At 33.8% G+C, this 22,473-nt stretch overlaps 2 protein-coding genes and 1 long non-coding RNA gene across 7 annotated transcripts in view; 1 reads left to right on the top strand and 2 right to left on the bottom strand.

The window, feature by feature from the left end:
- The window catches only part of LOC140664878 (irregular chiasm C-roughest protein), a 136,213-nt gene extending 122,588 nt beyond the window's left edge, over positions 1-13,625 (top strand). For 4 of the 5 annotated variants that reach the window (XM_072890470.1, XM_072890467.1, XM_072890468.1 and 1 more), the window contains 5 exons: positions 918-1,073; positions 1,217-1,467; positions 1,759-1,991; positions 4,005-4,134; positions 5,509-13,625. In XM_072890470.1, coding sequence (XP_072746571.1) covers positions 918-1,073; positions 1,217-1,467; positions 1,759-1,991; positions 4,005-4,134; positions 5,509-5,607 — 869 coding nt within the window. In that variant the 3' untranslated portion in view covers positions 5,608-13,625. The remainder of the gene's footprint in view (positions 1-917; positions 1,074-1,216; positions 1,468-1,758; positions 1,992-4,004; positions 4,135-5,508) is intronic. The other variant, XM_072890471.1, reaches the window with a different exon arrangement.
- Positions 13,626-17,981: 4,356 nt separating this feature from the next.
- LOC140664880 (GPI mannosyltransferase 1) lies at positions 17,982-19,412 on the bottom strand. The gene has a single exon (XM_072890481.1). It carries the CDS (start codon positions 19,272-19,274, stop codon positions 18,102-18,104), a length of 1,173 nt encoding a protein of 390 aa, XP_072746582.1. The 5' UTR covers positions 19,275-19,412; the 3' UTR covers positions 17,982-18,101.
- Positions 19,413-19,908: 496 nt separating this feature from the next.
- LOC140664887 (uncharacterized) lies at positions 19,909-20,563 on the bottom strand. Its single transcript, XR_012046507.1, has 2 exons — positions 20,240-20,563; positions 19,909-20,045 (listed from the first exon to the last, which is right to left on the bottom strand). It is a non-coding gene; the product is annotated as an uncharacterized lncRNA (long non-coding RNA).
- Positions 20,564-22,473: the final 1,910 nt, after the last annotated feature.

Consider the following 22,473-nt stretch of genomic DNA (forward strand, 5'->3'; position numbering starts at 1 on the left):
AGATTGAAAGTAGGTAAAGTAGTTTGAAAGATGATTAGGGAGTTGAAATACTGCCAGAGCACTTATCTACGTATGTTCAAGAAGATAACACCGACGAAATACAAGTAGATATCTCGCATTAGATATTCAGAGAGTCAAATAAACGATATTTAAATAACTTGGAATGTAAGTCACCGCGTTTATTTATTATATTACAATATTTGAAATATTTTTTAACAACTGTTTCGAGAGATGATTGAAGAGATTTATATTTCTGGTTGTCCGAAATGTCATTATTCGTAACGATATAATTAATTTCGTAAATTTTTCGAGCATAATACTCTTTTTTTTATCAACAATTTCTTTTGTAATGAAGCTTTTATACTCTCGTGGTGCCGCGGAAGATCATAATTTGTAAGAATAATACGTTCACGGCATAACGCTTTGTCGTCGTACTTCTATCAGATCAGAGAGATTCTAAATCAGCTCATTTACGTAGCTAACTCTTCAATTAATGAGTCGCAAACTACTTTAATCGCTGCCCGTGATCAAATAATTACCTCCATGATTTGCCATTAACGTTACATCAAACGTATCATTTGACAGGCGATTATTCGCGAATCGTATCTAATTCCGATTATGTCGCGTTTAATATTTTAAAAAGGAAATATAGAATAAAATTAAAAAATGGCACAAGTTACAATGCATAATTGTGAATTTTACCTCGAAATAAGTCATGAAAGTAAATTTATATTATAGCTACAAAAGTATCACAGGATGTACGCGGACGCGAATTGTTATGCAAAAGATGCCTGGAATTTGAAGTTGTTGACTCGTGCCACTTTTTTAAAACGAAGATGCGATATATATATTAATTAGCAGCGCGCCATCATTCTCTTCATCTGACAAACGAGATTTTAACCAAGCATGACGCTTAGCGTTGATTCCAGTCGATTGGCAACTGATCTTGATCATCGTTGGACTGGTTGTCTGCGTGATCCTGATTGGCATAATAGTCATACTCATTCTACAATGTCGCGAACGTATTAAGCAGCCACGACCGCGGACAGCGCAGAATCAAGAGACCGATATGCGTAAGTAATTATTTCCGACGTGAATGTACATATTTCGCAATTACATATATGCGGAATATTTGAAAAAGAATGTTTTATATAGAAATACAAAAGCTCTTGAAACGGGTATTTATGTATTAATATTTTTTTCTTCATCTATACAGAGGAGACTGATTCTAACGCCGATCGATACAGAGAAAGCGATAGGAGCAGCAATCTCTCGGATGTCAAAGCGGACATCCGAGCAGGATCCAGCGTCAGCAATGCGGAAAGTGTCACGGCCCTTGACAGTGAAGGCGAAGGAAGTACCAGAGGAGTAAACGCCTTGGCGCTTGCTGGCCCAGTACCGAATCCTTTATCCGGTTATCGTTATAGTGCCGATTACACCGAGCCTTCCTTCCCGCCGAAGAATAACGTAAATCAAATCATTATTCATATTCTAATGTCTTGAAAAAATTCTTTTTTCTAAATATTTTTATCTTAATTTTATCATAATTTTTTTATATAAACGTAAAAAAAGATCAAAAGTATAAACATAAAATTGTAAATTTATTTGCATTTTTGAGAAATATTTAGCGATTATAAAATATTTGTTAAACAATTTCGTCACATACACACTCACAAGATGTGTTTTAAAAATAAATATTTGTCGTTATATTTTATACTGTATTTCAATAACAAAAGTTTATGGCATTTATTTTTGTAGGATGGTAGTAACAACAACGGTTACGTGCCATACGTTGACTATACTCGCGATTATATGCCACCGACGACACAGAGCGTGGGCGCCTCGCGAGAGTCCTTGAGCAGGATACCATCGAGCGGTATTTTGTCATCGAAAAAAATCGGACTCAGTTCGGCTAATCTTGGCACTTCGACTCCGCAAACAACGCCGATCGATCCGCGATTTTCCGCGACATATGGCAATCCCTACCTCAGGTAAGTTTACATATATATAATACATTTATTTATCTTCAGACAAGGACAGAGAGAAAGCAAATAAAATTTATTATTTTCTTCATAAAATTTCATAAATTTTAGACAGTCTTTTGGTCGTTTTTAAACAAATATAATGTAAAATTTAAGTCCTTTGATTTTCATTAATAAATTGATGGTAATAAAGAAAAGTTAAAATTGCTAAATAATAATTTTTTAAAAGAATTACTTACATTTTTAAGATTTTATAAAAAATTGTAAAATAGCTGTAATTCCATAATATCATCTCAGAGAGATAGTTAAAAGAAATAATTACAAGGAAAAAATAGTCATTTAATAGACGTAGTCAATACTTTTTCATTAGTAAAGTAGAATTTGCAATTCGAAAAATACATTCGTTTACATTATATAACATAATATTGATTTTTTTATTATTTTTATACAAAAATTCGAGTTAACTATATTTCACAATCTATAGGGAAAGTACGAAAGTTCCATTGTAATTTTAGTGTAATAGCTCTTTTGTGTAAGCCAAGGAAGCAGTTTCGCTCGCGCTCGATCAAAGTTCCAAAATTTCTCAGAGTGTCAACAGAATGATGAGAGCTTTTAGATTGAGCTCGCGCGGGTGCCTCGGACTAATTATAATTGGCCCGCGTCATTGATCGACGGTGGATACCATACGCGACGTCACGTTCCGTTTACGTATACGTCGCGCGGGCGCTCGTCATACGTCGCCCATGTGCGAGAATCTACGTGCCGGGAATGCGCATTCGTTGCGAACAAGTAAATTAGATATAAGCGCGGAGCACGGTTGCGTCTCGCACGCTCTCTGGCAGGAAAATACTTTTTTTCCCCTTAAAAAAATATTACGCAGAGGGTCTTGATGATTATTAAAAAAGCAGGCAACAAGAGGGAGGAGAAGAGACAATTCCTCGGAAAACAGATCTCGAATTCCATCCGTTTTAAATTCGCGTAAATTTCGCACTACAATCGTTTATTGAATTTTGTTTTCCGAGGAATTTTTAGAATTCTTATTTAGCGATGCTCTTTTCAAAATTTTATGCTTCCCCAGCGGAAAATGATCCCGAAGAGAGATGACTATTATGTTTAGTTTAGATACACAGTCCACGCTTCCACCATCCCTGCATCCGGTTTATACGTATACTCTTACCTTCTTTTCTTGTTTATTTTTCTCCATCAGAGAGATGCAAACAGTCACAATCTCACGTGTTTTGTTTCAATTCAGATCCAGACCCAAAACTATTTCCGAGTCAAACAGACTCGAATACGAATCGAGACGACGCGACTCTCTTTTGAAGTTTAGTTTCGGTTCATGGACCGAAACTGAGCGAACTCGTTACGGTTTCAATTCAGGTGCGCGCTTATAACATAGTTATAGAACAAAAGCTGACCGACTCCGTCGCAGAAGTCTGTCTGAAACCCGTCTTCCTTCGAAGCAAAGAGAAAGGTACAGAAATCGCAGAGAAACGCTTTGCAACGATGAGCCTGAGTAACGGCACCGAAACTTGGAAATTTACTCTTTTAAAGTAGCTCAGTTTCGGTCCGAGGATATCACCTCTCTTTTACATAGTAGATCGATATCTGCATACTAACTTAAGCATAAAATCTTAATATATTAAAATATATAAAATATAAGTAAAATATATTTTTTACAAACATTTTAAAAAAAAGAAAACATACGAAATCTAGACAAGTTGGAAATATGGACAAGTAGTAACTCGCAGCATTCATTTCAAATAAATTTTATTTATATATTACTTAATTTTTTCTAAATTGTGATATAAATATTACCAAACACACACACACACGTACAAGCTTCCGTATAATCAAAACTGCGAATTTGTGAATCACATTACATTCGCAGTTACCGCTTGTATCTCTTTGTCTATCCCTCTTTCTCTCTCTCTCTCTGTTTAATATAAATTCCGACACAAGGAAAAAGTTCATTTCCCGCGTCTCACTAACTCTGTATTTCTTTCTTACAAACGAATACAGAATGTCAGCGGCCGAGCAGCTCCGACACGCGCCGCACACTGCCGTGCCGGGAGTCACGCCGGCACCGCCACCGTACACGCAGGCAATGAGAATGAATAGCATGAATACCTTGAACGGCGCTGGCCCACAGGTTGGTACACAATGCTGAATGTATGTCAAATTCCTAAACGTAGTTACATTGCCGGCCAGACCCTTCTTCCCCTCCCTATCCCCTTCCGTTACCAGAGTGTTGCGGACGCTTCGTGCAGCTTGGAATAGATCGGAAGCAAGCTGTCAATATTGCAAAGCCACTGCAGCTGTGCGCGCGCGCGCGCGCGCGCTATTTTTATTTTACAACGCTAATCCTTCCCACCGTACGGCCATTCCAATTCCCCGTCGCATGTATTCCCGCATCAAATTGTTTCCGCCTTGTTCTATTTATGTTTCTCGCGCAAGACGTAAATATCCGAAGCGAAAGAAAAAAAAATAATTCAAAATTTGATAATCAAATAAGTCGCGTTCGAATTACATTTGAGTTTCATCGGTCTGGATTAATCTCAAGATGTTTAAGCGCGGTATTATAGAATATGTACATATATCTTAGTGCTTGGAAAGGATGTGCATGGATTAAACACTCTAAATTGATTTATTTCCTAGTTTTTTCTAAATGTGACTGTCTACTTTTTTTTTAATAATTGATAAAATGTGTGCAATAATGATTTATATAATTCTTCATTTATATTTTCATTTAACCAACATGCAACTCATTAACAAGCACGCCAGTTATATATAATTATAACTGAAACAATATACACAAAGGAAATAAAAAAAAAAACAGCATATACGAGCTATTGAATAGAACAGTAGTATAAACCAGTGATAAAGTCATACACATTTAGAACGATATATTGGTTTATAACGAAACATACATATAATTTTTCAATTTTCTTCTTTATAATATATATGTATAAGAATATTATAAGAAAATATAACAATATAGGTAAATTTTACATTGTGCATATAATTTCACAAATTTAGTTTTATTCCTCAAAATGAGAAAAAATATTTGTGCCATTTTTCCGTCCACATAGTGTATTCATATTGTATAATTCAATATTTGAAATATTTAATGTTTTATGACATAAATATAGAATATGGAAATATTAGTTGTGGAGTGTCTATTTTACATTTCTAAAAAGTTGATATAATTAAATGTAAATGTTATATAAAATGAAAATATTCTGTTGGCATAGTCCAATCTTCATAAATTCACTGAAGCAAATATTCTCAAGGAAGAAAGGAAATGTTATTTAATATTTTTTATAATCAATATTATATAATTTCGTAGTATATTTTCGTAAAAAAAAAAATATATATATATATATATATATTAGTAGAAAAAATTATATTTTCGAATACACACATACACACACACACACACACACACATAGTGTATAATATCTAGATAAAAAGGGAAGGCTTAAATTGTCGAGTAATTCAGAAGATGCTTTTTTCTATTTTGCAGGCCCCATTGTCAGCACATTACATCACCGGTGGTCCAAATGGCGCCATGGCGACGGTGAAGCGCACGTCCGCGGTTGGCACGTTAGCAACGCACGTATGAGGCCAGGGGATCTATCCGAATTAGAACCGTCGATACTCGGGCCTAACTGAAACCACCTTCGAACTCGGCCGTGCTTTCGGAACGTCCCGCTATTCGCTCGGTCCATCCTCGACGACGCGCGATTCACGATACCTCGCTAATGAATTGGAACGAAATCGATATCGCTACGATGGGATCCGTTATAATACGGAACGTTACAGTGCGGAGTGCGAGCGACTCTTAGGACGAGGGTCGCGGGGTGGCATGGATCACGTCGGGACCATGGACCGGACACAACGAATGGCCGCGAACGGCGAGGCGCTCAAGTATATCGAGCTGGTACTTCGACAGTTGCGAAGGGCCAGCAGAGATCATGAAGAGCTCATGCGGCAACGTCACGCGGACTTCCAATACGAGATTAGTAAGCGAATCAATGAGAGAGCCTGGCATCATCGAGAGGGACGTGAAGATTCGATAGACACGTCTAGAACTTGGTCCAGGTCCTCGGGTAGCCCGTGGGAATCGGACGTGACTTTGCGGAAAACGCGACCGGACGTCACGACAAGATTGTTGACGAAGAGAAGAGATTACGGAGGAACGGGGCAGAATACAGTCGATATTCTGAGACCAGGGCCTTCCGGACGCGCCATTCAGGATAGAACAGCCGCTTATCAAGAGATGAAATACGTTCCTGATAATGTTGGTTGGAAAGGCGCGCGAGAAACGTTCGGTGCTTGGAGTCTGCCTGAAGCTTCGTCGAACAATGATAGAAAGACATCTTCCACCGTCGTTTAACGTAAGAGAAGAGTCTTTGCATCGATGAGGTTCGACGATCTCGCGTGAGCGAAGCTGACGTGAGAGAAGACTGCGGAAAAATTCAAAGAATCAAGACGAGACCGGAGGCTCTCTCGTTAAAACGAGAAAGATATCGATGTAAATGCGTCAATGAGCGATTCGCTCGTGTATCGTTAATGATAAGCTTGCGCTAGGATTACACTTGAAATCAAACTATCTCGCTACGGTGGTGAACGTAACACACGCTGAGGAGACACACGACCGATGCAGAAGGGACGCTGCATATCGAAGGGTACTCTCCTTTTCTGGGTCAATAAGATTAGATTTTAGGAAGAAGAGTGCCGTGAGAGAGCAGGGTGCTCTCGGACGGGATTCGCGAGTACGAGAGTACGAGAGTACGAAGGGTGGCGATGTTGGTTGGGTTCGTGGATCGAAGGTACTTTCTTCGGTCGGTGGCGAAAACAGACCACTCGGTATCGACAATCTTCTATTGACATACTTTAGATCTTCTATATAATAAGCGTTTAATAAGACTCGCTCGAGCGGAAAGCGACGAGAGAGACGAAAGGTCCGAACGAATCACGTCGCGAATTGTTGCTGTCGCGGTGGTAGCCGAATATCGAAAAGTATGAGACGCGATTATTTTCGCGAAACGTCGAGAATCATTTCTAAAGCTGAAAGCTTTATCGTGTAGATTTTCCGGGAAGAGACGAATTAAATTTAAGTTTACATTTAACGTTCACAGCGTGACAACAATGAAATAGTAGTGGTCTGTCTCCTAAAGATCGTTTTATATACTAGATAACTTTAATAATACTAGATGACTTTTTAAAAATAATTAGAATACAATATATTATTCAAATTTCTAAAGTATTATATATTTTACAAAACTTGAATATAAAAATGGAAAGATTTTCCTTTCTTGAACTCGCCGCAAATTTTTTATTTTGGAGCTTTCTGGACTTCTCTGTATGTTCTTTCACCATAATGTTCAAGATTTTTCAATTACTATTACATTTATAATACATTACGTATTATAAACATCAAACGTTTTATTGTAGATTTCCGTCCTAGGCTTTCTTTTTAATTTTCAGTATGGTAGAAATTTGTTTTATCACAGAAAAATATTAATTTCATTCAAATACTTACATCTCTTGCACCTGTAAAAGTGGCTGGAATGAAATCCGGACCTACCAATTATCTCGGCGGTCGCTCATCTCACCTTGAACATAAACGCAACTGAACGTTAGACGTAAAAACCTATCCCTAATAATATAACGAAAATATTTCGGCTGCCACTTCGATGTTTACTGTGTCGCGCTGCCTTTTTGTATTTGTAGGAAAAAATAATTGAGAGATTAGCTTATAAGAGATGTTCAGCATCCGCAGAATAAGGGCGCACGTTAAGGATTAACGACGACGTCGCGGCAGTCACGTGGCTTACGTGGCGACGATAAGTCTGTGACTTCGCGTTTTCTCCGGCCTCAAGTTCCACGTGCGACGGACAGATAGCAAGTAGCGCAAGTCCGCGCGAAGGGAATCGATCACCGTGTGTTTTGCGGTTGTTCGCATTTGTAAAATAGATAGCGAAAAATCATTAGATATATATATATTATATATATATATATATATATATAAATATAAATATATTATACACCTGTTGTCAATATGAGCATAGGGCCTATATATAGTTTGACGGCACTACGTGAAAGCGAATTCTATTTGAAATAAGCTCGTTCGCGAGATGGGACGGCTTCGTGTAAATATCTATTGATAAATGATTATATTATATACATATATGAGAAAAAAAAAACCATAACGAAGAATACGAAACAGCGCGATGTTCTCCACGGCGTTGCGGTGTTTCCGCGCATTTCTTTTCCCCCAAAAGAAAAGAACGAAAGCGCGCGATTAAATCCGCGTGTAATCTCACTCTCATAACGCGTTAAGTTATTATTCTTTTCTCAACATATGTCCTTTCCGCTTCGATATGCCGTAGCTCGTTATCGAGGATCGCAAGATTCGAGAGAGACTCTTGATAAGCAATTTTTTTCATTTTGACAGAAATTCTAATGTCAAAGAATTTTTTTAATACGATTTAACTAATGATAATTTATAGTATTCTCTTTCCTTAGATAATCTGAGATGTAAAAAATTTGGTAAACTTTATAATTTTAGAAATTGTGACAAAGCTAAATAAAAATATGTATTTTAAGAAATGCGTTGCCAACGGATTAAAATATTCAAACAAGTTTAATTTTCAAATTCAATAATCCATGCCTTAAAACAAAACGCAACTTATCAGATAACGCTTTCCGGATCTTACGTTCCTCGAGAATGATCTATGGAATGATCAATCTTTGATTTATTCTAGTGCGACTAAGAAGAAGCGTATCTGAAAAAATCACGTCGTGATGTATAGAGTGGAAAAGGGGGATAATACCATTCATAATGATAACGAAACAGGGTAGCCTATCAATTATTAAGAGAATTTCAAAAACGAAGGCTGCACATATTACAGACTGGGCCGTACGCGCGTGTTTTGCATATCCATCAGGATATCATGATTAATTCGCGCGAAGAATTCTCGACACGATTCGCATTATCGTCGAAAGGGGAGGGGGAGGGAAATTATTAAACGATCGTCGCACGTTGAGAAGTTAAAATTCCGGGCCGCGAATACACGACATTCGCGTCGTCGGGAGATATCTTTATATTGTAACGACTGTAACATAACTTCTGTACATATCTGGAATTATTGCTCACCGTATCTCATAAGATTTAGTTAGTTTTGTATCTGTGAACCACTATGTGTGCGTACTTCACACTCTCTACGAGAAGCACCCCATGACAGATGTCTCGTTCCGAAAAAAATTAAATCATCCTAAGAAAGAGAGAGAGGGAGAGAGAGAGAGAGAGAGAGAGAGAGAGAGAGAGAGAGAGAGAGAGAGCCGTTTCTCTCTATTTGCAAGAATTTGCAAACTTGAAAAAATTACGGCTTATTTTTCAATCAAGAACGATCGTGACTTTTTCCCTTCGAAGCAGATAACGCGCCGGCAAAATCACAATATAAGGAGAACTTAAGTAATATCAACGCACTGAATATATTGAATGTATTGAATGTATTGTTAATTGTTCACATCTACATAAAAGGAATCTTTGCAACCTAAGCATTCTTAAATTTTTAAATTAAATTATTAATTAAAATTAATCTTTTTTGATATATCAAATTGTCCTTTTTTTTACATATCTGTAACATAAATTTTTAACATTACTCAACGCAGAAAAAAATATAATATTTCAATCAATATTCCATCACAATGTAATAATGACTTTTTTATCTTTGTATAGATGAGACAGTTAATTGTGATTTTCGTCGACGCAGAACGTTGACAGGGGATTCGCGGATCATCTATCTCGGGGGTCTTCGCTTCTCGTACGTCATTCGATCATTCTGTACAATGTTCATGCCGAGATGTTACTGTTAACTATTTAAAATTTCGAAACATTCAGTTCGGTCGCGCACATGAAGGCACCATGTGCCACGTGGAATGGTGAATAATGCATATACACAAGTATCTCGTGCTTGCAAATGGTACTCTCGGATGCCGAATGTACAGACGACAGGAAGCGCATATGTAGAGACTCTCATCGCGAATGCATTCGGTACGAGATGTCCGTACATACAGATACACACGATTTCTATTATATAGCGGAAAAAGAAAAAAAAAAGAGAAAAAACATAGAGAGGTATAAACGCGAGAAGTAACTACACAATCAATGTACTGGATGGTCCGAATGGCGATGTTAAAATTAGAAAAGTTTATGTCGTTTGAAATCTTAGAAGTTTACGCCTTCTCTGCCGTAGGACCATCCTATACGTATTAATTGGTTATCTGTCAATTATTAATTGAATTGTATATCAATTTCTTCGCCTTTTAGTCAAGAAACGGGGAGGGAGGGAGGGGGATCTTCTAATGGGTGTAGCGTGGCGCGATCGCGTTGTTGTAAAGTCAAATTCCTAGGCAATGTAAGCGACAGTCCTTTTTAGCGAACGCGAGCAACCCTTCGTTCGCATAACGAAAGAAGATAATTGCCTAAACGGAAGATGGACGGGGATTTTTCAAATTTGTTGATACTTTTCATACTTTACGACTAGGAATTATGGCCTATTACTACTATTACGCAAAGTTTATCCGCCGACTCGGTCGTTTTTTATTCGTCCGCACGAAGAGCGATTGAAAACGTGTTCATTCAAAATCGCGCCAGCAAGCAAAACACTGTAAATAACTTATCGGAACGGACCTTAAAATGGCATATAATTTACTTCTTTTCGACGTTTGACAGATAAAAATCACACGTATACATTTCTTATCAATTAACGTCTATTCAGTTCTAAATATATACCTATAGTTCATTTAATACTGTCAAGTCTTTAACAGAGTATTGCAATTTTGCGAATTGCTCTTGCAAAATTCCAAGAATTTTAACTACTGATGCATTAAAATGAGTATAGTATACATATAAATTTCATAGCTTTTTTTTTTTTTTTTTCTTTTTTTAGTAGGCTTCGAAGTTATGCGCTATGACTATATGAACACGTTAGATGCCGAGAGGATCAATGGAGGATTAATTAAAATGCAAATTAAATCAATAAACGCACGGCGTTAAAGGGTTAAAAGATTACGTTGAGCCGGTCAAATGTCGAGAATAAAGCGCGAATATGCCTTTCTAGGGTAATACGTCCGATTTTCTCCCCCGTCTTAATCGCGAGTATTAACGAAAAAGGACCGAGCCGGCCAAAATTCGTAAATGGGAAAGTGACTTTTTAGAGAATGAGCGTTCTCTTTGCGTGCTACCGCGAGCCGCTGCGTATAAATGCGTGGCAACGTGGATACATGAATCTATAATCTATTTCGAATTCGACTGAACGACACACATAGGAGATAATATATACCCCCATATTTTTCTCGATGTTAAGCTTTTTCTCAGAACGTATATGGAACGTATATGGATACGTCATTCGGCATCGATGATGACATTTCGCGACGACGGATAATCCCAGCTGATCGTTTTGAAAGTGCAAGTCCCGATTCAGAATGATCACTTTCGCTCAATTACTAGGACGAACGACGTGTTCATTTTATTAACGATACTACAGAGATTCTTTCTCCGAAAAAAAAAGCTAAATTTCTTCCACGGCCTCTTCTCCATGGCCGCCACTCTTACGGATAGAGGAAGGGAAAGCGGGGAATTAAAACAGACGTAGTCATCTGTGTGAAAAGTCTATGTTACGTATCTTCTGTGTGTGTATGGGTGTGTGTGTGTGTGTGTGCGTGTATACATGTGTGTTGTCATTATTTTTCAAAGGGAATCAGATTACTAGGACGAGAACGCGTTCGTTTCAACGATACTATAGAATTTCTTTTTCAGAAAAAGCTACATTTCTTCCACGGCCTCTTCTCCATGGCCACTACTGTTACGAACGGAGGAAGTGAAAGCGGAGAATTAAAACAAATATAGTTATATCTGCGCAAAAAGTTACGTATCTTCCGTATGTGTGTGTGCGTGTGTGTGTGTGTGTGTGCACGTGTATGTGTGCTGTCATCATTATTCAAAGGAAATCAGATCTGTCAAGTTGATTACGCATTCAACGCAATTGATTGCATTTTAATACTTTAGGAACGACACTCTCGCGTACTCGGGAACAAGTAATCGACGTCGATGCATCAGTTGCTTTCGTTTCGCGATATTTGATGCAAAAGTAGGGAGATAATGGAGAGCATTTTAGCCTCCAAAAAAAAAATGAATTAGTTGTTCCAGAAAAAGCATCGATTGTAGAAAAAAAACTTTTCAAAAGGAAAAAAAAATTATTGCAATCAAAATGCGTTTTTCGGAGATTCTTGAACAGTATCTATTAAAAAAAAAAAAAAAAATGAACACGGTACTTTTTCTCGAAAAAAATTAATTCTCTAAATTTAATCGCAATATATATTTTCTTACCCTCTGAAATATTCTTATGTACAATTAAGTTTACAGATATCTTTAGGAATGAATAATTAATGAAATGAATTACTGGAATAACGGATTCGGTAAAATCACATCGGAAAGACTGTATCAATAAAACCCGATGCTCTCTCAGCGATCGATCAACATATAACATTAAATTTATCTAACGTACGACAAATCGTCATGTATGTATAGCGTACAAAAGAATTGTTGTACCGTGATCTGATGCCGACGTTCGATTAACACACTTTCAAATCTTATAATTTACATACCGTGAAACATATCTACTACTTATTACTTATATACTCGAACGTTGATATTGCCGATATTTACTACAGAACAATTATTATACAGACATAGAGAATTTCGTCGCACGTGTAAAAGCGGAAACATATTTGTGTAAGATGATATACGAACAGATTTTTTCACTCTACTCGACGGTATATAATAAAAACTTTTGTTAAAGTTATACCGACGAATAAGCTCCGGAAGTCGATCTCTTTCTGATCAAGTTCGACCATCGACTACCGTAAACCTTTTAAGCTGATAACTTTAATCAGTTAGTTAATTCTTATTATATGGTGGCGACTTTTGTACTCTTTAAATCTTGAAACATATATTGATAGAAAAATTATCATTTGTTCGAAGGTAAGAGCGGTATTTAAAGTAATAACAAAAAGAATTGTCACTTTCTCGTTTTGTTAAATTTTTAAAATTTTCTTTGGGTTTCAACGAACTTGGAGGCCAACCCCGTTCGACCAGATTTTTTTTCGTCAAAATAATGAAATCGCATGAATAATTTATGAAAAATTATGGAAAATATGAATTACATATCTCGATTCATTAAGGATTCAACCGGAGAGAGAAAGCGTTTACGTTGCAACTTTTAACCAATGTGCAAAAATTCGCTTTTTATCGGAAGAAAAGTACGAGCATGAAATCCAGATTTTGTCCGTTACAACACCAAAATACTACAATTAAATCGCGAGATTTCAAGTAAATGTTTAACACGAAAATAAATTTATTTTGAAATGACGTACGTTCAATTAAAAGTACGTCAGCCGCAACACAAGCTCGAACATATACAACATATCACGTCCATTACTCGTTCGTCGCGGAGTCTCGATTGCAATTACGCTATCCATTAAATTAAGATTGAATTCCGAATTCCTCGCATGTACCTGTAGCAATTAAAAAAAAGCAAAAAAAAAAAAACCAAAACAAAAGAGGAAAAAGGCAGCCATAAGAGAGACGCCAACAGAGATTACACGCAACGTTCGCACAAGATCTTCCGTTAAAGAAACGAGTGAAGAGAATGAATGAGAGTGCGTCAGCGCGAAAAAGAGGATGAGTGAAGAAATTTTTGCAATACCGTGTCTCCGATACGTTAAATGCGAAGATTGAAATCGGTGCATTTTCGATGAGTTTAATTTCCGCGAGATTAATAAATCGACGCGAACGAAATTCTACCGGTTTCAGTCTCTGGTTAAACGTTGATATCAACAAACTGCGTATGTACAGGAAACAATATAATATAGATAAAATGAAAACTGCCATGACAACTGTGTCTAATATCGAACGTCGGATTTTAGCGTTTATCGTTTTCACGGTACGATATTGCAAAAATATCCCTAATGCGTTTGAGTGAGTTTGAGAACTTTAATTACACAGCGCAAAAAAAGTAGTCAATCTATCTCGATATGACAGTGTGCCAATAATTCTTCATCTCAGTATAGATAATGTACGATTTCTCATTCGTTTTACGGTTAACCGGGCCTTCGAAAATTCGATCGAGGCCGCGCGTTAAATGCAATTTTATTCTCTACACACATTACATGATACTATCGTAAGAGTGTAAGTACAAAAATACTACGACCTATTACTTTCGATTTTCGATGTTTCTTGCACAGTAGAGCCAATAGGTATCCCACTGTCCCTCAGCTTACCCAGATATATATCCGTATTTACGTAACGAAATTTTTATCCACAACATTTTTCCCTTATTTTAAACGCATGAATGTGTGGGGGAGGAGGGGCGAGGAGCGAAGCATGATCTGCAATGACGTAAATACGTAAGTGGAAATCCTGTTAAACAGAGATCTTTTCACGATTAAGCTTCTTCAAGCACGCGCGAGTAGATAGCACAAATGCTAAAAATATCTTTTCTACTTAATTAAAAATTTTAATAAAATTTTTAATCCCAAGAGCAATCATATGCTTAAAATGTATATGTTGTGATAAATAATGATGTGCAATCCAATTTTTTTCTGTGCAAAAATTACAATTTTTACTTCGCAAAAGGAATTATTGAGAAAACGTGTGCAATTTTTGATACACTCTATATATACATTTGCGGAGCGCATTTCAATCGTATAAAAAGCCAAAGAGATTTTATTTTACGTGTATTGTCTGAGTTATACATCCTGTACATGATCGCATGATTTATGTGCACGTTCATCGAGTGCTTTAATTATTTTTATTATTAATTACTCTCCTTTACACGTATATTATACCTTTGTATGAGATTGGTGTACCTCAAGGTATTAATTTTTCTATTACTTAAAAATTAGATTTTTTTGCGTTATTGGTTTTCAAGAGATTCGATTTTATTTTCTAAAATATACTATTTATTATTATTGACTATTTATTGTTATCAGTACATTAAAAAATATGTATTGATTATATTAAATTAAAATAAATGTACATATTACCTCTTTTTGATATGTATATGAATAAAAGCATTGAATTTTTTTAGTTGCACCAATCACATTCTGGAGATGTAATATCCGTTGATATATTAAATGCAATTTTTACTAGCAATATGATTTTACAGCTTGAGCAATATATGTATATTTTATTGATCGTATATATATTTGTGCAAGTTAATTATAATAATAATTATTATTTTTTTTATTATTTTAGTATATATTTTTCATCATTTATATACGTACTTATTGTTAAGTTAATATATAGTGCCGTTTATTTTATGTTTTCCATAGAAAATAATGTGTATATATATATACATCGCCGATGTTATTATATTTTATTAAATATCTGCCATAAAACATAGCTCCCATATAGTCTGACATTTCTCTTCGTTCTTGTAATATGTTTTTTTCTTGACTGATACCTCGGATATTGCGAGCTGCTTTTTTTATTTTCCTTTATTCAGTGCGCAATTATCGATGCGTCGATATATTGGAAATTATGTCGCTTCCGCCTAACGTTGTATGCAATTCTCATTTTGTACAAGGCCGAGATGAAACGGGATAATTTTTGTGCGACTAACGTTGCATCGTCGCAAATAAACAGCTAAAAACGATTCTGAACCAACCGTGTTTCTTGAAAAAGCACGTTAAATATCCATCGATGCATCCTTTTGTATAGAGTCGCAAAAAGAATAGAAAGGATAACAATAGAATAATAATGATATTGCAATAGTAAAAGTCAAAATAATTATAAACTCAATAAGTAATAACGATAGCTTATTTATAATAATAGGTGTCATAAAATTATTTAAAAAGTGTTAATTAATTTAATTTTATTGTCGGAAAATATTACAACAGTTTAATTGAACGTAATAATTATTCTAAATCCTTCGCAAAAAGGTAATAAACTCAATAAGCAATGATAAAACTATTTAAAAAGTATTGGTTATATTATTTGATTTTATTCTCTAAATTAAATTTAAAAAAAATAAAGAATATTAAATAGTCTCGATTTAATTTAACGTCAGAATTTACTCCAAATCCCTCGCAGAAGGGTGTATCGATGGAAAAAAAATGCGACATATTTACAATATCTACATATTTATATCTACGAAGCTTTCGTTCGATCTCTGAAAAAGACACAGCAGGCTGAATTCGTCGAGATTATTCGCTTAAAAACAATTTGCTGCACGATTTATCAATATGTATCGCTTTAATCTTAAGTAGCGCGTGAAAATATTTTTTTCAAAGCGTTTGACTTTAATGCAAGCAGCGAAAGGCGAGATAAATTTGCACTTTTCCATGTATGTGCCTCGAAAAAACCAAGACTTTCGTTGCCATATTTGCCCGAGTATAGTCTTCTATATCTCTCGCGTAATCGTACGATTCCTTTGTATACTATCGTCGCGATGATTTTCAGGGAAGGCTTTTAGCGAGACGAAGAATCGGTTTGTGAATAATGTAAAACGTTTTCTCGAACGTAACTTCCGGGTCTCGCAGTTAAGATGGAAATTATTTATAATTTTAATTGCTTCGAGATCGGTGGCCTGTACTTTCATTCTCTGCGCGACCCGGAACTTTTACCTCGATATTATCCGACTGATCCCCGTACAAATGTTCGCGCACAAGTGTTTGACGAGGATCAGATGTGTGTACATACACACATATTTCAAGAGAGAAAGAGAAAGAGAGAGAGAGAGAAAGAGAGAGAACAAATAAAATAGATTACTTCATATAGCACACAGTTGAGCAAACTGTAATGAAAGCAATGAAAGAAAATAATGCTATTTTTATATGTTGCACTTCATCATCATCTCTCCGCCGTAAAAACCCGTAGTTATATAAAAAAGAAAAAAAGATTTATTTCAGTTTTTCGACTCGTGTCCATTGGGCCATTTCGTGTCGCCAAAAATTTCGCCGAAAAAAAAAGAGTATATTTCTGTGGAATAATCAAGAGTGATCAAGAATGCGACACCAATATATAAATCAAACGTAATTATATTCAAAAATAAATAAAATGTTTTACTTAAAAGTTAGCAAATATATGTTTAAGATAATGTAAAAGAAGGATTTGATAACGCTTTTCAAGCGCCTTTCATCCATTTAATCCGAATAAATAATTATAGACAGAGACTGCAGTGAAATTTAAACGCAATTATTTGCATATCGTTATTCGTACAATTTGACAAGAAATGACCCAATAATATTATCGTCATAATATTTAGCCGCTTAGAACAATCGAATCGATGAAAAAAAATATCTCGGAAGATGATCCAAGAGATGCTCTTGCTCACAGTTAATCTAGATTATACTATAGTAAGATTTACGATTATTGTATTATTACTAATATATCTACATTCCTTTTCAGAATCTACCACTATTACTTTACGAAGCTATCTGTAAATAAGTATTTTGTATTCCTGCAAAAAAAATAAAATTAAGAATCATTATAACTCGTCTGATATTTTTAACGCCGATATAAGTACCGCGTAGACTAATGAAAGTGATACTTTATAAATAATCAGACTTGTAGATATAATATGTGCTTTTTTATTAAAATTTAAATAAATTCAAGTTTTTTGAACAATCTACCATTTTTTAACCTAAATATTTTCTGAAAATATATATCACAGGATGTCATTAAATTTTAATTATAAATATTATTTCATTGAAATTTTAAAAATAAAAAAAGCTCTTATAAATACAAATAAAATTTCAGAATATGTTATATATTTCATGATATTAAAATATATATATATATACATATATGTATAGTAATATTATAAAATAATAATATAATTTTATATGATTTTTACTTTCAACTTATTAATTGCTTATTTATTTTACTTCACATTATATTCAAAATAATGGGAATATAAAATATTTTTTTAAATTAATTTATTTCTCGCAAATATTACGTAAAGATTAATATCTCAGATGTGAGATACATGCTGCATCATAATCTATAACTATTGATTATATGTAAATGCTACATTTATATAATCAATAGTTATAATGACGAATAATATCAACTAAAATTTTTACATTAACAGCAAAAAATAACAGACCAGCTATCCAAAGAAAATTAAAAGAATTGAAACTTTGGAATTCTAGTATATAAGCAGTTAACAACCAAATAGCTTGACTTAAGATCCAAGAACATATTAAACATACGCTTCTACAAAGGCTCATTTTGATATTTGACAAACAGAGAGGTAATAATGATAAAAACCAAAAGAAATATTGAGAAGTTATTACCGGATTATATATTACCGCGATTATCGCCTGGATAAACATAGCGAATGGCAACTTGGATTTTTCTGAATAATAATATGATGACATTAACAATAGTAACAATTGTGGCAGAAACGTAACAATCTTCTGGATTATATCCTGCGGTTGATTAGCGGATAAATAAAGCATGTAAAAATATACAGAAAAATTGTGTCGTGCATCTTTACGCACTAAATGATACAGAAAACTCTCGTACAAAAATTTGAAGTCGTACAAATAATAACTCGTGATTGTCAATGTAACAATTGAAAGTGCACAACTTAACATAAGTCTCCATTGATCCTTATTTGGCAAAAAACGATTGTCTTTACATAAAGATAAAAACATGGGCAAGCTAAACATTAATGGATACAATCTAAAATGCACGGATATCCCATGAAATAATCCAGCCAGTATAATTTTATCTCGCTGTAATAAATCTAATGTAAGTATAACTAAAAAAACAGCTAACGAATCCGCGTTACCTCTCGTCGAGATCACCAACGTTAACGGATTGTAGAGCCATAAAAGCGCACATAGACGTTTTAGACTCTCATTACATCTCTGTCGCGAGAGAATATTTTTAATCAAAATTGCTATCAGTATATCTATTATGGAAAATAAAATCTTTCCAAAGTCTTTATATAATATAATGTTTGGTGTCAATAACCAAGCCAAAAACGGCGAATAACGATAAGTATGACGCTCAAATGGTGATCGTTGCTCTATTATATGCCTGGCAGCATCAGTAAATACCTTATAATCCACATCTGTATACGGTACTGCAAAGTACTCATCGTGAAAATTGGCATACAGTATCAAGATTAATCTTACAACGAACGCTAGCAGACAATGTGATATAAATGACAAGTTATTTATTTTAGTGCACATGATATTCATCATTTTCGTACAGCTAAAGGTAAGGCAATAAATCAAACTCACAGATATTCATCAATCTAGCCTCAAGCTTATTTATAATCTTGTATTACTGCTCGCGGCGGCTTTGACAAGACATTTCTTCAATTCGTTAAATTCCGCAGCGCAAGCGTTCTTCTCTAAGTTGGATTTCGCTAACACGCAAGATGCGTACTTTGACGCCGATTCCTGGCATCGAATTATCAGAGCTGGATATTGTCTCAATCTCTCTTTTGCTTTTTTTACAGCCTCCATTCTTGCATAAAAACAAAATTGTACAAATTTAAGTTTTAGCAGAAGTCATCGCTTCTTGTTCCGGTCGTTTGGCAAAAAATATATCATAAAGAGGTTTGCTAAAGAGTATACACATAGAAACTGTTACACCCGCAAGAATAAAGACATTTGGGTAACGATACGAAAAACCTTTCTGTCCTAATGTTCGTTTTCTTGCTTCGTTAGACATCATCTATTTTAAAACTTTTCTCTAAAACAAATTTGAAAATAAATTTTACAATAATTGATATAAAAATCTACAATTATTAATATATAATTATATTTAACTCTTTATCTCTCTAATTGTAAACAAGAATAAATGTTTGAGTAAAATATATAATAAACTTACATAATCAACAGTATTATGTTCGTATCGTTTAGAAGTATCTATTCCATCACAAACAACAGAGATAGATGAATGTTTTATGCAACATTTTCTTAAATCTTCGATTATTTCTTCACAACGAGAAGGCTGATAGACGTTGTCTAAAAGTAGAAAAGTATATTTTTCTACAATAAATCTTGTAGTAAAATTCACAAATGTATGCTTAATTAATTATATTAACATAAAATATAAAATTTCTTATTTTTAATCTGTCAACATTTTTTTCTAAAAGTAAAAAAATTAGGTTAGAAATATATAATATTTTCATATCTCTAACAGATTAAATTGTGCAAACCTTTCAAGCACTTTTGCAGTTTACATGCAAGTTGTTTACAGGGATCGATCGTCGTCATACAGAATAATAGAAGTAATAAAAAATTCTTCAAGTTCTTTTTAAAACATGTAACATAATATGATCTTACATAAGCAGAAAACAGACCAAAAACCATAGACGTACTAATTGTATATAGAGTATTTGCATTCTTGGTTTCTACCAGAGAGAAGCGTGAAAGACGCCACGGCCCAGTTTTACGTGATCCCTGAAAGCTGATACGCCCTCTGTGGACATAAAAACGTGGACATTGAACTACATAACCAATGTCCACGAATGTTCTCAATGGATAACACATAATGTGCACAGTTTTGGTTGCGATCTGTGCTATGTCCACAAAATTTATTAACACATTTTGCTTATTCACTTTCATCTAAAAATAATTTCTTATTTCTCCACACTGGCAACAATTTACTTTTAATATCAAATAATCATGTATGAATATTGTCAATATTCTAATTTTGCCAATAATAATCTTGATTTTTGGATAATTCTTTTTCTTTTATTAAACGCTATTTTTACATTCTACATTTTACAAATTAAAACTTATTTTATATGAAAAAAAAATTTTCTTTCAACAATTTAATAATTTAGAGTATTATATTGTTCTACAAATACAATAATAAACTATTAGATATTGATAGATTCAATTAAATGAAATAAAAATCCAATATATTATATGGATACGTATATACAAAATTTTTTTAATTAGAGAAATTTGTGTTAATTTTTTACTTATTTAAGTAAAAATTGTCCGAATTATATCGTGTTCGCTGTCATAATCGTAAAAATTTCATTAATTTTCATTACATATTATTTTAAAAAAGATAAAATAAAAAATAAAAGTTTTAATTTTTACTTGACAAGCATTTTAATTTATATAGCTTAGCTAAAGCATTAGAGCTAAAAGAAGGTCTCCGCTAAGTATTTAATCGTATAAATTCTTGTATTACTAATAAAAAAGTTAATGCGAGACGCTTTCTGTAACAACTAATCGTGATTCGAAAAGAAAAAGAAAATTACTTATTAAAATTAATTACTCGAGATCATTGTTACAAGAGACTCTTATATAAGTATATTCGAAATATAATTTTATTTTATTTAATTACTGTAATTTTATACATCTGTTGATTCGTTTAATTCATCTATTTGTCGCTTTGAATTTACAATTTTAATAGCAGGACTTTTGATATATTAATTTCGAGAAATGAAACTTTATTAATTACTGTTAATTAATGCCGATTATGCAGTTGACATACTCATACGCGATTAATAATATGTGTCTTCTAATATCGTCGAAAGTTCAATTTTTATTAATAAAATATTTTACATAAATATGGGCAATGTACTTCACGAGCAGTAATGTATCTTAAAACGCTCGAAAATTCGCTTCTGAATGATTAGGAAAACATGTTTCGCAAAGAAGGTATCGCTGTAATCGGTGGAAAGAGCGATATTATATGCCTTATTAAAAATTAAAGATAAGACATAGCCAGAAGGATATGTGATGAGAATGCTAGAAAAATGCGAAAAGAAAGAAATCAGAAAGTCAATAAGATATTGCGAGATGTTCCGCGGTAAACGAAATTCGAATTCTCTATTCGATCAAAAATCGAAAAGATTGATTAGCTATCGATCGAGTCTGCATGAATTATTCAGTTCAGGAAATTAGAAACGCCATACCGAAATAAGATAATGTATTCGCAAAGAATGAATATGATATAAAATTTAATATAAAATATATTACAAAATGTATAAAATACATTGTAAAATGTTATACAAAATACATATTATATATAATTAATTCAATGTTACATATAGAGAATTAATTATATTAAAAATATATTTTACAAAATTTAATTAAAACGTCACCGAGAAAGGCAATTAGGAGCTAGCACAGGTGTATACAAAATTTAATATAAAATATAATTTTAATTTTTAATTCAAAATAATTTTATTACATGGAATTATACGAAATATCCAAAATTGACCTATATAATTTATTAGAAATTTTTAAAACATAATTGATATAGTCTATATCACGACCAAAAGATCGAATTATTAATAAATTTATCGATACGTCTTTCTCAATTAAAAAAACCTAGAATTTTAATGGAATTTTATGTTATTGTACGTATTCTTCCATTTCGTGTAATTTTACTTTTTACAACAAGTATATAATAAATATAATTCATACA

Source organism: Anoplolepis gracilipes, chromosome 4 (assembly GCF_047496725.1).
Source record: "Anoplolepis gracilipes chromosome 4, ASM4749672v1, whole genome shotgun sequence".
Lineage (NCBI taxonomy): Eukaryota > Metazoa > Arthropoda > Insecta > Hymenoptera > Formicidae > Anoplolepis > Anoplolepis gracilipes.